Raw genomic sequence first — 12,963 nt, forward strand, 5'->3', positions numbered from 1 at the left:
CAATAAACATTTATCACCTCACTTTCTATAGGTCTGGAGTCCAAGCAAAGCGTGACTGGGTCTTTTCCTCAGGGTCTCAAGACTCCAGTGAAAATGTCACCAGGGTTGCTCTCATCAGGAGCTGAAGTCCTCTTCCGAGCTCACTGCTTGTTGACAGAATTCACTTCCATGGTTGAGGGACTGAGGCCCTCAGCCACTAGGGTCGGCCTGCCATTTCCTGATAGGTGACTCTCTCCAAAACACGGCAGCTTGCTTTAAGGCTAACAGGAGAGCACGTTTATTTCTGCTTTTTGTCTCTTACTTCTAGGCACTCTTTTGTAATCTCCCTTGAGTCAAGTGATGAGGGATCTTAACTGCATCTACAAAATCCCTTCACCTTTGCCATATAACTTAATCTCAGGGGTGATAGCCTATCATATTCACAGATCTTGCCCACACTCTAAGGGAAGAAATTACATACAGCATATATATCATGGGTAAGAAATCTTAGGGGCCATCCTAGAATTTGCCTACTACAGAAGGGATAAAAATCATAGGTAAATGTTTAAATCTAGTTTTTATATTTTCTTTAATGTTTTCATAGTGTTTAAAAATTTTTCCTAAGAAAAGCAAAATATTTCAGGATACTTTAACTTCATATAAAATGTGTTTGTACCATAATTATTCAGTTGAAAAACTGGTGCTTCTAGTTCAACCAACCATGGAATTCATGGTTCACAACATTCTCCATCAATTCTGCCTCAAGGTATTAAGTGTCTGTCAAAACGCCACTTTGACTAAAATAGAATCTTAGATGCCTGCAGAATAAAATTGTTTGGTTTTTCTGTGTAGATGTTACACACTACAGGGACTTCCCTGGTGCCCCAGTGAGTAAGACTCCGTGCTCCCAATGCAGGGGGCCCAGGTTCAACCCCTGGTGGGGGAACTAGATCCTGCATGCCGCTACTAAGAAGTCCACATGCCACAACTAAAGAGCCTGCGTGCTGCAACAAAGACCTGGCGCAGCCAAAATAGATAAATATATATTTTTTAAACATGTTATTAAAAAAAAAAGAAGTTACACACTACAGGTTATAAACTTTATATTGAATATACATGATTATAAGGACTCATGCAAATTCTAATTTGTAGCTAGCATTCAGAGCATTTCTTAACCTATTATTTGTATACTATGAAATTTGATTCAATATGATTCAAATGAAGTTAGGAAACTCATTTTTTAAGTGTTTTATTTCATAGTTCATAAAAAACATTTATATGTACACGACTCAAAGTAGACAGAAAGGCAGCTATTTAACCACAAACAGACAAGACAGTAGTCACTCAGACTCTACTGTGGAAGCATATTTAATGTATACCCTTCAATGTTAGGCATAAATAATTCAAACTATGCAGTTCAAATTCTGGGTTTTATATCAGATCTGCATATATATGACACTTGCGGTCAAATTTTAAGATTAGTAAAGTCAATTTCAACTGCTTATATTTTGAATACAGGTTTAACTGTTACAAATATATGATGTTAACTAACACAATAGTGGTCTTCAAAGATCTTCTCTTTGCCCCACGTTCATACGTTTGTAATGAGTCTGTTTGCTAATTTCCCTTATAGTTACTCTTCAAATTAGTGTTATGCATTGAGTTCCCTATGCATTTCACCCATCTCCTTTATCTGAAAGAGGGAAAAAGAAAAAATTAAAATAATTTTGGACCCAGTCTTTTGTTCATTCTGAAACTGGCTTAGAAAACAAAAAGCAAGAAAATTCTCCACATTTATGACTTATTTAAATTTTTTTAAAAAAAGGTATATTACAAGGAAGCACACATTAAGTACATGATCCAAATTGCTTTTTAGAGATAAGATGGCCAAAGTGACAGGGGGAAGTAGCAGGTAAGCTAAATCTTTAAGAATGGGTAATATTTTTGTTAAATGTATACCATTTTTAAATATAGGAAGAACCAATTCATTTTCTATTACGAATCTTTTACTTTATGGGTGAGGAAACTGAAGTTTAGAATTAAATGATTTGTCTGAGATCGCACAACTAATTATAGGCAGAACCGAGACATGATGATGACAACTACTGCGGATGGCAAACATCTTGCTGTGCGGCAAGCATGGGATCGACACTTTACACAGATTACTTTATTAAATCCTTACAATGGGTCTGTACTATTATCCCTGTCTTACAGATAAAGGAAACATGGAGGCTTAAGGGAAGTTAAATAACTTGCCCAGCCAATAAGTGGTCAGAATTCAATATATCTGGTCTGCTATGGAACTCGTGAAAGAAAATTTAGCATTGTGAGACTCTCCCTAAGACCCTAAGGACTATACTATAAAGGGACTCAAGTGTAATTGAGACCTGTCAGTGTCTGGAAGGTATAGGGATTATTAGGAGTAAGAGATTAAAACAAGGGCCTTTTAATTAAATAATCCACTTACCTCAGCTTTCTCATATTTTGCCATTCTTTTCTTTCTGGAAACAACCTATATGGAAGAAAAATGATTACTATTTGAGGACTGCTACCCAAACAAAAAGTTAGTTTAAATTGACACATATGCTTTTTTTTTTTTTTTTTTTTTGCGGTACGTGGGCCTCTCACTGTTGTGGCCTCTCCCGCTGCGGAGCACAGGCTCCGGACGCACAGGCCCAGCGGCCATGGCTCACGGGCCCAGCCACTCTGCGGCATGTGGGATCTTCCCAGACCGGGGCACGAACCCGTTTCCCCTGCATCGGCAGGCGGACTCTCAACCACTGCGCCACCAGGGAAGCCGACACATATGCTTTTAATGAACACAATTCTGATATGAACAAATTTAATTTTAAAATCTATCCGTAGACATTGTTTCGCAAATGCACTGAGAAAACAATGAATAATCTTTTTAGTGAAATTTAACAGCTTAGTGTGCATTCTTCCACATCTTTTTCCATCCTAATACAAATATATGAACATATGCATACAAGTTTTAGGGGGTCTCAAAAAAAAATGGGATCATGCAGAGTATCATTTCCCTCTTTGCACAGCCTGTATCCACATCACAGGAATCCTTCCAGATCAAAAGCTATAGATTGAACTCCTTTTTTTTTTTTTGAACTCCTTCTTTTTAATAGCCACTTTACTCCATGGCATGGATACCCCCCAGTTTACTCATCCATCCTCCTCTGGATGTACACTCAGGTTGTTTCCAGATTCACCCTTACTAGCAACGCTGGAATATACGACTTTGACCATGCTTCCTTATGTACTTGTGCTTTCATTTCTGTAGGACAATTAGATTTCTACCTTTGTGTTTATCTGCCATGTGGAATTCCTTTTCTGTAAATTATCTATTCACACCTGTTACCACTCTTTCTTTAGTTTCCTAATCATTTTCTAAGAACCCTTTATATAGTATGCATAATAATCTTGTTTTATGCATCGTGAATATTTTCCCCCAGCCTATCATTGACATTTTTTTCACTTTACAGTATCTCTGCCATATAAAATATTTAATTTCAATGAAGTCAAATATATACTTCTTCCTTCATGGATTCCAGATTTCCCACCTTACTTGGTTTCTTTTACCACAAGGTTGTACAACATCTCCTAAATTAATTTTGAGACTTATCTTATTCTTTAACATTTTGAACTATAACCCATCTAGAATTTGTGTTTGAACGTGGGTGTACTGCCCAACTCCTTTCACGCTGCTGTGCTTCAAAACGTGCTATTCACACACAGTTGAGCAATACTGCCAGCCCTGGTGGGGTGAAACAGGAATCCAACTTTTGTTTTCTTCCAGATGGATAGCCAAGTGTGATAATGCTGCTGAACTGAAAATATAACTTCTCATATACCATCAAATCTATTTCTGAATTTGTTGTGTTGGTAAAATTTCCTGATGCTGAAGTACCCTTACATATCTAGAACAAATGCTGCTTGTTCAGGTGATACAGTCTTCTTCTGAAGCACTGCTAAGTTCAGTTTACATTAAATCTTTTATTTTGAACTGTTGCTTCATATTTATCCCTTTTAATTCTTTTTTATGCTAACATTAGTTTGTGTTCTGTAGTTTCATCTTACTGAATGGTTTGGGAATTCAGGTTATTTTGCACTAACCCTGGCAACAGTGTTGAACTGCACTCCTGTGTGCAGTGAGGACAACTGAAGGGTGTTTGCTATTTGATAGCAAGGTAACCAACCTGTGAGGTGCTCAGCTACAAGCTTTTCTCAGATCAGTATCCTTTCTTGCTTCATAAGGTTGACTATTTTATAAAAAGGGACCGGAAATGCAATAGATTCATTCAGCATAAAGGATTACAAAAAATGAAGACTTGGTTTCATTAACTTGTTTTGGAACACGGTTGTGGCTTTTTCATATTATCACCTTTTCTTCAAAGAAGAGACCCTGAAATGAAATTTTACTTGTCCTATGCTCACCAGCACAACAATTCCAGCAGTAATTGCTACTGCCACAACCACAATGACAGCAATTATACCAGCTTGTAGACCCTGCATTGAAAATTCAGGTGGTTTTTCATCAACATAGTAAATTGAAGTTCGACCAGGATCCAGATCCAGTAGTTCCCCATTTACTCTCAGGTCCATCCTTTTGGACTGGAACAAGGATTCATCTTTAACCTACATTGAGAAGGAGAAAAGCATTTTAAAATAGTTAAGAAAACCTACCATGGCCACATAGAATTACGTGCCAATTACGTACCAAAAGAACTGCTGCCAAGAATCTTTATGGTTTTGGTGATAACAATCTCATCCATTGAAACATAAGAAAGAAAAAACCAAAAAAACCCCACCACTTTAATGACAGGAAAATTTCAAACATATACAAAAGTAGAAAGAATAGAATAATGAGATCCCATGTACCTGTTAATGCAGATTCAATAACATAAACACGTGGCCAACCTTATTTTATCTACTCTTCCTTCTATCCTCACACCCCCAGCCTCTCCCAGCCTGGTTTTTTGTTTTGTTTGTTTGTTTTGTGGGGTTTTGTTTTGTTTTGCTGCATCGCTTGGCTTGTGGGATCTTAGTTCCCTGACCAGGGATCGAACTCTAGCCCTTGGCAGTGAAATCACGGAGTCCTAACCACTGGACTGCCAGGGAATTCCTTGGCCTTGTTATTTTGAAGTGAATCCCAGATTTCATCAGAAAATAGCTCACTTTAGGGACTTCCCTGGTGGTCCAGTGGTTAATACTCCATGCTTCCATTTCAGGGGGCACGGGTTCGATCCCTGGTCAGGGAACTAAGATCTCCCATGCTGTACAGCACAGCCAAAAAAATTTTTTAAAAAAGAACAAAGCCTCAGTGCCCCTGTGGTTACTATCAAGTGGTCTAACATACACGTAACTGAAATTCCAGGAGATGGGCTCAGGAAAAAAAAAAAAAGAAGAAAATAGCTCACTTCAGTATATTAAAGTTTAAACAAACATTTTAATCACACCAGTTACACAGCATTTTTTACATAGTCTCTTGTTAATGGAAATTATAGTAGGTGAAGGCTACACTCACAAACTAAATAACTGCCAAGGAGGTAATAAGAATCATAGAAGAGAAGATATTCTAGGCAGAACAATGTGATAAAAAGGCATAAATATACAAACAAGTAAGAAAGGGGTTTAAGAAAGGTGACTGTGAACGACAAGGAGGACAAAATTAATTGCAGCATGAGAACCAGTTGGAGAACAGTTATTCACACAGTTGATCTAAAAGTAGAGAAACAGGTGAAAGATCTTGAATCCACTGAGGCATGATAGACAACATTACATTTCTAAACACAAGAATAAAATGAGGAAGATTATACTCACATCTTTTTCAAAATAATAAGCCACATCAGCTATGTCCACATCATTCTGAGTTTTCTGAGAAGAATTTTGTACCAGGTCAATAACGATAACATCATTCTCATACTGGGGGAAAAATGGAAAAATACAAATTAATATTACTATAACCAAAACTGTATGAAAATATCATTGTTCAATAATCAGAATATTCAGTGTTTGATTTTCTGTAATCTGCAGGTGTCAGTGTTTCTTGCCATTAGTGGATAATTGGGTTTATCACTAATAATTTCAAAATCTTTGGGAGGTTTTAAAAATCTATCCAAAGGAATTAAAATAGCAATGCAACCAAAGATAATTATAATTTTCTCTTCAAAAGAGAATTTTTTTTTTTTGCGGTACGTGGGCCTCTCACTGTTGTGGCCTCTCTCGTTGCGGACCACAGGCTCCGGACGCGCAGGCTCAGCGGCCATGGCTCACGGGCTCAGCCGCTCCGTGGCATGTGGGATCTTCCCGGACCAGGGCACGAACCCATGTCCCCTGCATCGGCAGGCGGACTCTCAACCACTGCGCCACCAGGGAAGCCCCAAAAGAGAATTTTTAAAAGATTTTAAACAAGATATTAAAGTACCTTATTTGGTTAGAACTACTTTAATGCTAAAATGCCAAAGAAATGCAATCCAAAATGCAGTGGCATTTACCATGTTCTGTTTTTAGGAAGGAAAAGTCTGTCCCTACCAAAAAGTCTTTTAAAAAATGACAGCAATTTTCTGCCTTGAAAGAGTTCCATCACACTATTCAAGCATTTTTCAACCAAAGCTGAAAGAGTTAAGGAAGGGCTAACTGGTTAAAGACTAGCTCCTGAAACCAGAGAAAACAGGACTACGTAGCATCCTAAGTATTGCCAAAAACAACCACAGAGAGAGGTTTTCCAAGGTGTGAAGACTGGCATGTGTTAGAATAGTAAGAGACACTACATTTTCTTTAAGGGTAAACTGAGGTTTTCAAAGACTACGGAAGGAAAACAATAACAGGGGATTTGCAGGATTAAGTGCCCAGGGCTTAAACTGTTATTCAAATGCAGTTTAACCACTATCAAAAATCATTCCCAAACCAAACTATCCGACCAATTTTCTGTTAAAGCTCACTTGCTAAAAAAAATCTCACCAGAATATTTGTGATATATTTTGGATCCAGTTGATATCGACTTGTGATTACCTCCTTGAGTGCACTGTAAATAAAAAATTTTATGCCATTTTACAACTATCATCATAATAATTGATGCAAAAACTGCTGAGTTCTAGTTTGACTAGAAACAGGATATTTACACAGTATCCAAGTATCTACCCACAGATTATACTTATTAATTACAAAAAGGAAAGTGGTAACTCCATAGTAGAGAAACCTGGTGGACACCACCCTGACCACAGTTAACATTACTAGTAAAGGGACAAGCTGATGTCGTGCGCCTCCCAGTGTGAGGTACTGAGACAGACACAAGATCACTTTAAGTAGCTTTCCTATCAAAAATGAATTACCTGTATTTAATTATGAGGAAACATGAGACAAATCCAAAATTGAGGGACATTCTATAAAACAATTTGCCCATACTCTTCAAAAATATCAATGTCATGGTTTATAATTCAAATATTAATTAAAAATTTAAATTTTATTGGAAAAACAAAGACAAAGAAAGGCCAAAGCAGTGTTCCATATTTAAAGAGACTGAATAGTCATAACAACTAAATGCATGATCTTAGACTGGGTCCTGGGTCAGAGGGGAAAAAGTTGCCACAAAGGACATCGGGAAAACTGACACAATGTGGTTTAACATTAAATTTCCTGAATTTGATAACTGTATAGTGGTTATGTAAGAAAATGCCTTTTGTTCCTAGGAAAAGATACACCACAGTATTTAGGGGTCAAGGTGCATGACATCTAGAACTTGCTCTCAAATGTTCTGGGGAAATAATATTTATACATGCTCAGATAGATATAGAAAGTACACACACATATGCATAAACATATAAGAAGAAAATGTGGCAAAATGTTTACTGGTAAATCTGAGTGAAGGGTACTACAGGAATCTGTACAATTCTTGCACTTCTATTTTTTAAAAAAAGTTTAAAATATTATTTACAGTATCTTATTTTTCAGAAATATGAAAACGCACTGAGACTTGTTTTAGCTTATCTAATGGTGTAGGAGGGAAGTTCTGAGCACCAACTGTGCAAACATAATGCATTTAATAGCACTTACGCCTGCAAACTTTGAACATCATAAGGTTTTTCTCTTGTCTTGTGTTTTAGTTCAATGATGATCCAGCTATAAAGTAAAAAGACAGTATTGATTGACCATAACAACTCAGCCTTTTATATTATTTTCTTAATATGCTAATACCCAAATTCCCAAGTGGAATTACAGGAGAATTAACAGAAAAAGGATCTATACAAAAGATATGCCCTTCATTTCTTCCTTGGCCCTCACACAAATCATTCATAAAGAACTCAGGCTTTCTAACATGGACCCTCTGGCCTCTGGTCACCACACTCAAGATCACATATTACGTGGGCCTCCCTGGTGGCGCAGTGGTTGAGAGTCCGCCTGCCGATGCAGGGGATACGGGTTTGTGCCCCGGTCCGGGAGGATCCCACATGCCGCGGAGCAGCTGGGCCCGTGAGCCATGGCCGCTGAGCCTGCGCGACCGGAGCCTGTGCTCCGCAACGGGAGAGGCCACAACAGTGAGAGGCCCGCATACCGCAAAAAAAAAAAAAGATCACATATTACATATTCAAAACTAAATTTAATTAAATGAATCCAAAAAGCATGAAAACAAGTAATATATAGGCAGCTAAGGCTTAGTTGGTCATGTTGGGTCACGTTCATGGGAAGAGACAAAAAGGCACTGAGAGAAACAGAAAAGTGGCCACAAGGCTCTCCGAAGACAGAAGTGGAGAGAGTGCCTGCCTTGGTCTTTCTAGTCCTTTCCAATAAAATCTTTTTGGCTTAATCTAGCTGCAGTGTGTTTCCATTCCTTTCCATTACATAATCCCTGAAACAATCATACCTCGCTCTAAGACACAATAAATGAGCAAATATATACATAGCTTAAATCATTCATATACATTTAACACTAATCGTATTTTAAAATACTGAAGAGTGTTAAGTAAAAATATATTAAGGAAAATTATGTTTAGTATGCTACCATAAGAAAAAAATTTAAAAATAAGAAAAACTACATTGCTAGCAAATTCACAGAAGATCTCTGGAAGGTTATGGCGTAAACTGATGACATCAGTTCTACGGAAGTAAACTGAGTAAATGGGGGATTGAGATGGGATGGGGGCTTGTCACTGTCCACTCTCTTCTATCTTTTGAATTCTAAGTCACAAAATCATATTACATGTTCAAAACTAAATTTAATTAAACAAATCCAAAAAGCATGAAAACAAGAAATTTATAGGCAGCCCGACTCACAAGGTCCTCACTGGCTCGGAGCAGGATATTTCACTGTCCTTATCTGTTCTTCTGACCCCAGCAGTGTTCACACACCAGCACGTGGAGGTGCCATTGCACTGCTTGGCTTTAAAGAGCCCCTTGTCGTCACACTCGGGATCATAGAGCCCGTCATTATTCTGGATAGCGCCCTCTGGTTTCACTCTTCTCCCATCCTTTGAGCCAGTCATTTCTGCCTTCATCACCAAACATTTGGAAGCCACTGAAAAGAAAGCATCATGTCAAAGTGAAAAATAACTGCAGTTGTATGCTTAAGGAAAAAATTTAATTTACTCCAAACTTCCAGGGCCAAAGATTACCGTAGACTTATAAGTTCCCAGGTTCACTTTCTAAATCATAAGAAACTTCAGAGATGAGATAATGTTGACAAAATAACATGATTCAGATTTAAGCCAATTAAACGCTTCTCGACTCAAGACAAATCAATTAAAGAAGTATAAGTCAAAATAAAACTTAAAGGTAATGAGGATAATATTCTACTCACGTTTTGTGCAAATGACGGAATGTTGTGTACCGATTGAAGTACACTGGCACTGACCATGCGCATTCACAGAGCAGTTTGTGGTCAGTTTGTAGTTTTCACACACACATCCTGCAGGGGAAAAAAATCCACTTTAAAAATGAGGATCCAACTATCAACTCCGATGGTGGACCAGCTAAATTACGTTCTGACAATAATGTCCAAGTTAGGGCTTCCCTGGTGGCACAGTGGTTGAGAGTCCGCCTGCCGATGCAGGGGACACGGGTTCGTGTCCCGGTCCGGGAAGATCCCACATGCCACGGAGCAGCTAGGCCCGTGAGCCATGGCCGCTGAGCCTGCGTGTCCGGAGCCTGTGCTCCGCAACAGGAGAGGCCACAACAGTGAGAGGCCCACGTACCGCAAAAAAAAAAAAAAGTAAAATAAAATAGATAACACGGACCTGCTGTATAGCACAGGGAACTCCACTCAATATTCTACAGTAACCTATATGGGAAAAGAATCTGAAAAAGAATGGATATATGTATAACTGAACCATTTTGCTGTACACCGAAAACACACTGTAAAATCAACTAGATCCCTATATATAATAAAAATTAAATTTAAAAAAGTACCAATTCTATGATCAGTGAATAACTCACATTACCTCCCTCTTCCCACCCCATTTTCTTAATAAGAAATGTTTCTTGAGACTTAATGGGAACATATTCAACCCTTGGACAATTTCGTATCTTAGAAAAATTATACTTTCAATTGAATTTGGAGGTACCTCCGGATGTGCATTTCCTAACTAAATTAAATTCTAGAACCTGATTTTGAAAGTGCTATTAAGCAGCCCATCCTGGATATTGATGTCAATTTAATAGTTATATCTTCGACTATCTCAAAAGTTCATTTTAACTTCAAATGGCAAGCACATCTAATTTCTTCGTCTAGCTAAGAGAGTGCAATCTTTAAAAACAAAAACTAATTATGACAGACCAAAGAATTTATATATTGCTCCTTCATATCTCAAGTTGGCTTTAGTTTTTCCCTGTTTAAATTAAAATCAATACGAACCACCTATATAATCTGTCCAGCACTAAACTCAGTATCGGGGTCATAAAAAGAGAAAGTATAGTGCCGGTCCTCAAGGAGTTAAAATCTTATGCAGCACTACGCTATACCTGCTCAGAGCACATATTTATGCCTAAATGTGATATTTAAAAGTGACCAATCAGACTTTCTGAACATACTCCTACAGCAGCTATCATCACTTCAAAGCAATTTAAAATTAAGTATTTGGTCTCAGATTGAAGTTGAAAAAACATGAGTTGATTAAACTGCATTATTTTGAAAGTGTAGTGAATTAGGCTGAGCCCTGCTGGTGAGACTACAAAAGCCTTTCCACGAAACTTTGGCTAACTGACACTTCGCGGCTAGCCACGACCTTACAAATAATCAAGAGATGGCAGCCAAGATGTTTATTCCAGAGTAAGAAAAACTGGAATCAAACTACATGTCCAACATTAGGATAACGGTGCGACCTTCCAGGCTATAGATTGTTTTGTACCATTTAAATCATGCTTTTCAAGACTAAAGGAAACGGAAAACTCTGGATATTATGTAGGGGGAAAAAATCAAGACATAAAACCATGTGTTTAGGTTCAGGGTAATGTTTAGAGCAATGTCTAAAAGAAAAATATACCCAATTATTAATTACAGGATTTTCTTGAAGTGGTTCCAATATGACTTTTTTTTACTCTTTACGATTATCGATATATCTGGGTTCCCTACAATAAACTTGGCATTATTTATATGATCCTTAAAGAGAAAACATCCACACACCTCGTTGTCAAGGCCCTCCTCCCCGCGCACAGGTGCGTAGCGGCCCCGGAGGCCTCACCGCAGCCGCCAGTCCCCGCCCGAGACCCACATCCGGGGCCCACCGCAGGTGCCCGGGGAGGGGCGGGGCCGCAGGTCGCAGTCGCAGAGTCCCCTCCCGGCCCGGGCAGGTTTCCGCTTCGCCAAAACCCCAAGTGCGCAGGGGCCGAAGGAGGTGGGCGCGTCGAGGCGGCCGCGACCGCAGCCACTCTGCTCCCCGCCTGCCCCTCCACCCCTGCCCCGGTCCATTTCCCGAGAGAGGCGCGCAGAGCGCCAAGCGAGGCTGCTCCCTCCGGCCCGCCCGAGTGGGCGCCTTCCCGCTCCCTCCCACCCGCACAGAGCCTGGGCAGCCCCGCGCCGTCAGTCTCCGGGCGGAGAAGCGCGGCCGCCCGCCCCGTCCCCGCAGGTTACGTCTAGGGCGCCGAGGGCCGCCACCCCTTGGTCCTCCTAACCCCCCAACTCCGCTCCTCACCTTCCTGGGCCGCGGCCACCGCCGCCGTCGCCGCGGCGAGCAGGAGCCCGAACGCAAGGACGTGGGGGGGCGCCATGCTGCGCGCGCCGAGGACAAGGGCGCGAAGGGCTCGAGGCGGGCCGGGGGCTCGCGGGAGGGCGCGCGGACAGAGTAGGCCGCCGGGAGCCCGCTGGCCGGCGGGACGGCGCGAGGCCTGGGACGCGCGGGTCCGCGTAGGGAGGACGACAGCGAGGTTCCCGGGGCCGGGAGCACGGTGCGAGCTGGCCGGCGGACTGCGCGCTTTGGACGCTCGGCGGGGCGGAGCAGACCTTCCAGACCTGGCGGCCCCGCCCCCGGCCCCTGCCCGCGGCAGCTCACCTCTGACGGCCAGTTCTCGGCTATGAGTCACAGCCGGGAGGCGGGGGGAGGGAACAGACTCCCCTCCCCTCCCCCACTCGGAACGCGGCCGTTGGGATACCACCCCCTCCCCAGGTGTGCGCCGGGTTCGCCAGGTGCTTGCTCCTGCGGCTGGTGGGGGCGGGAAGGGTGGGACCCTGGGTGGCCACGGAGAAAGTTTGAAAATACTGAGACTTCCTTTTTACCGGAGGGAGCACGACTCTGAAACGTCGAAGAAATTGGACTTGGAGGAAAGAGTGAGGGGGCCGGGAGGATGAAGGCGGAAGGTAAAATGGAATACAAAGAAAAGCGGAAGACCGTCCCAAGCACAATAAAAAAAAAAAGACCTTCGAGCTTTACCTGTACGTTTAATTGTACTCCTTTGAAACTAGAAAAAAAGGAGAATCTCCCTAGCTCTCGGGATGACAAACTCATGTGATCTTTATAATTATTCTCAATAATTCTTTTCTTTTTC

The 12,963-nt window shown here is 40.9% G+C and overlaps 1 protein-coding gene across 1 annotated transcript; it reads right to left on the minus strand.

Annotated features, from left to right (window-relative positions):
• Positions 1–1,331: 1,331 nt before the first annotated feature.
• EPCAM (epithelial cell adhesion molecule) lies at positions 1,332–12,189 on the minus strand (the record flags this gene model as incomplete). Its single annotated transcript, XM_079720654.1, has 9 exons — positions 1,332–1,672; positions 2,447–2,491; positions 4,426–4,626; positions 5,812–5,913; positions 6,952–7,015; positions 8,044–8,109; positions 9,262–9,502; positions 9,785–9,892; positions 12,114–12,189. The coding sequence occupies 9 exons, from the start codon at positions 12,187–12,189 to the stop codon at positions 1,631–1,633; spliced, it is 945 nt and encodes a 314-aa protein (XP_079576780.1). The 3' UTR covers positions 1,332–1,630.
• Positions 12,190–12,963: the final 774 nt, after the last annotated feature.

Source organism: Hyperoodon ampullatus (assembly GCF_949752795.1).
Source record: "Hyperoodon ampullatus genome assembly, chromosome: 15".
NCBI classification, from domain to species: domain Eukaryota; kingdom Metazoa; phylum Chordata; class Mammalia; order Artiodactyla; family Ziphiidae; genus Hyperoodon; species Hyperoodon ampullatus.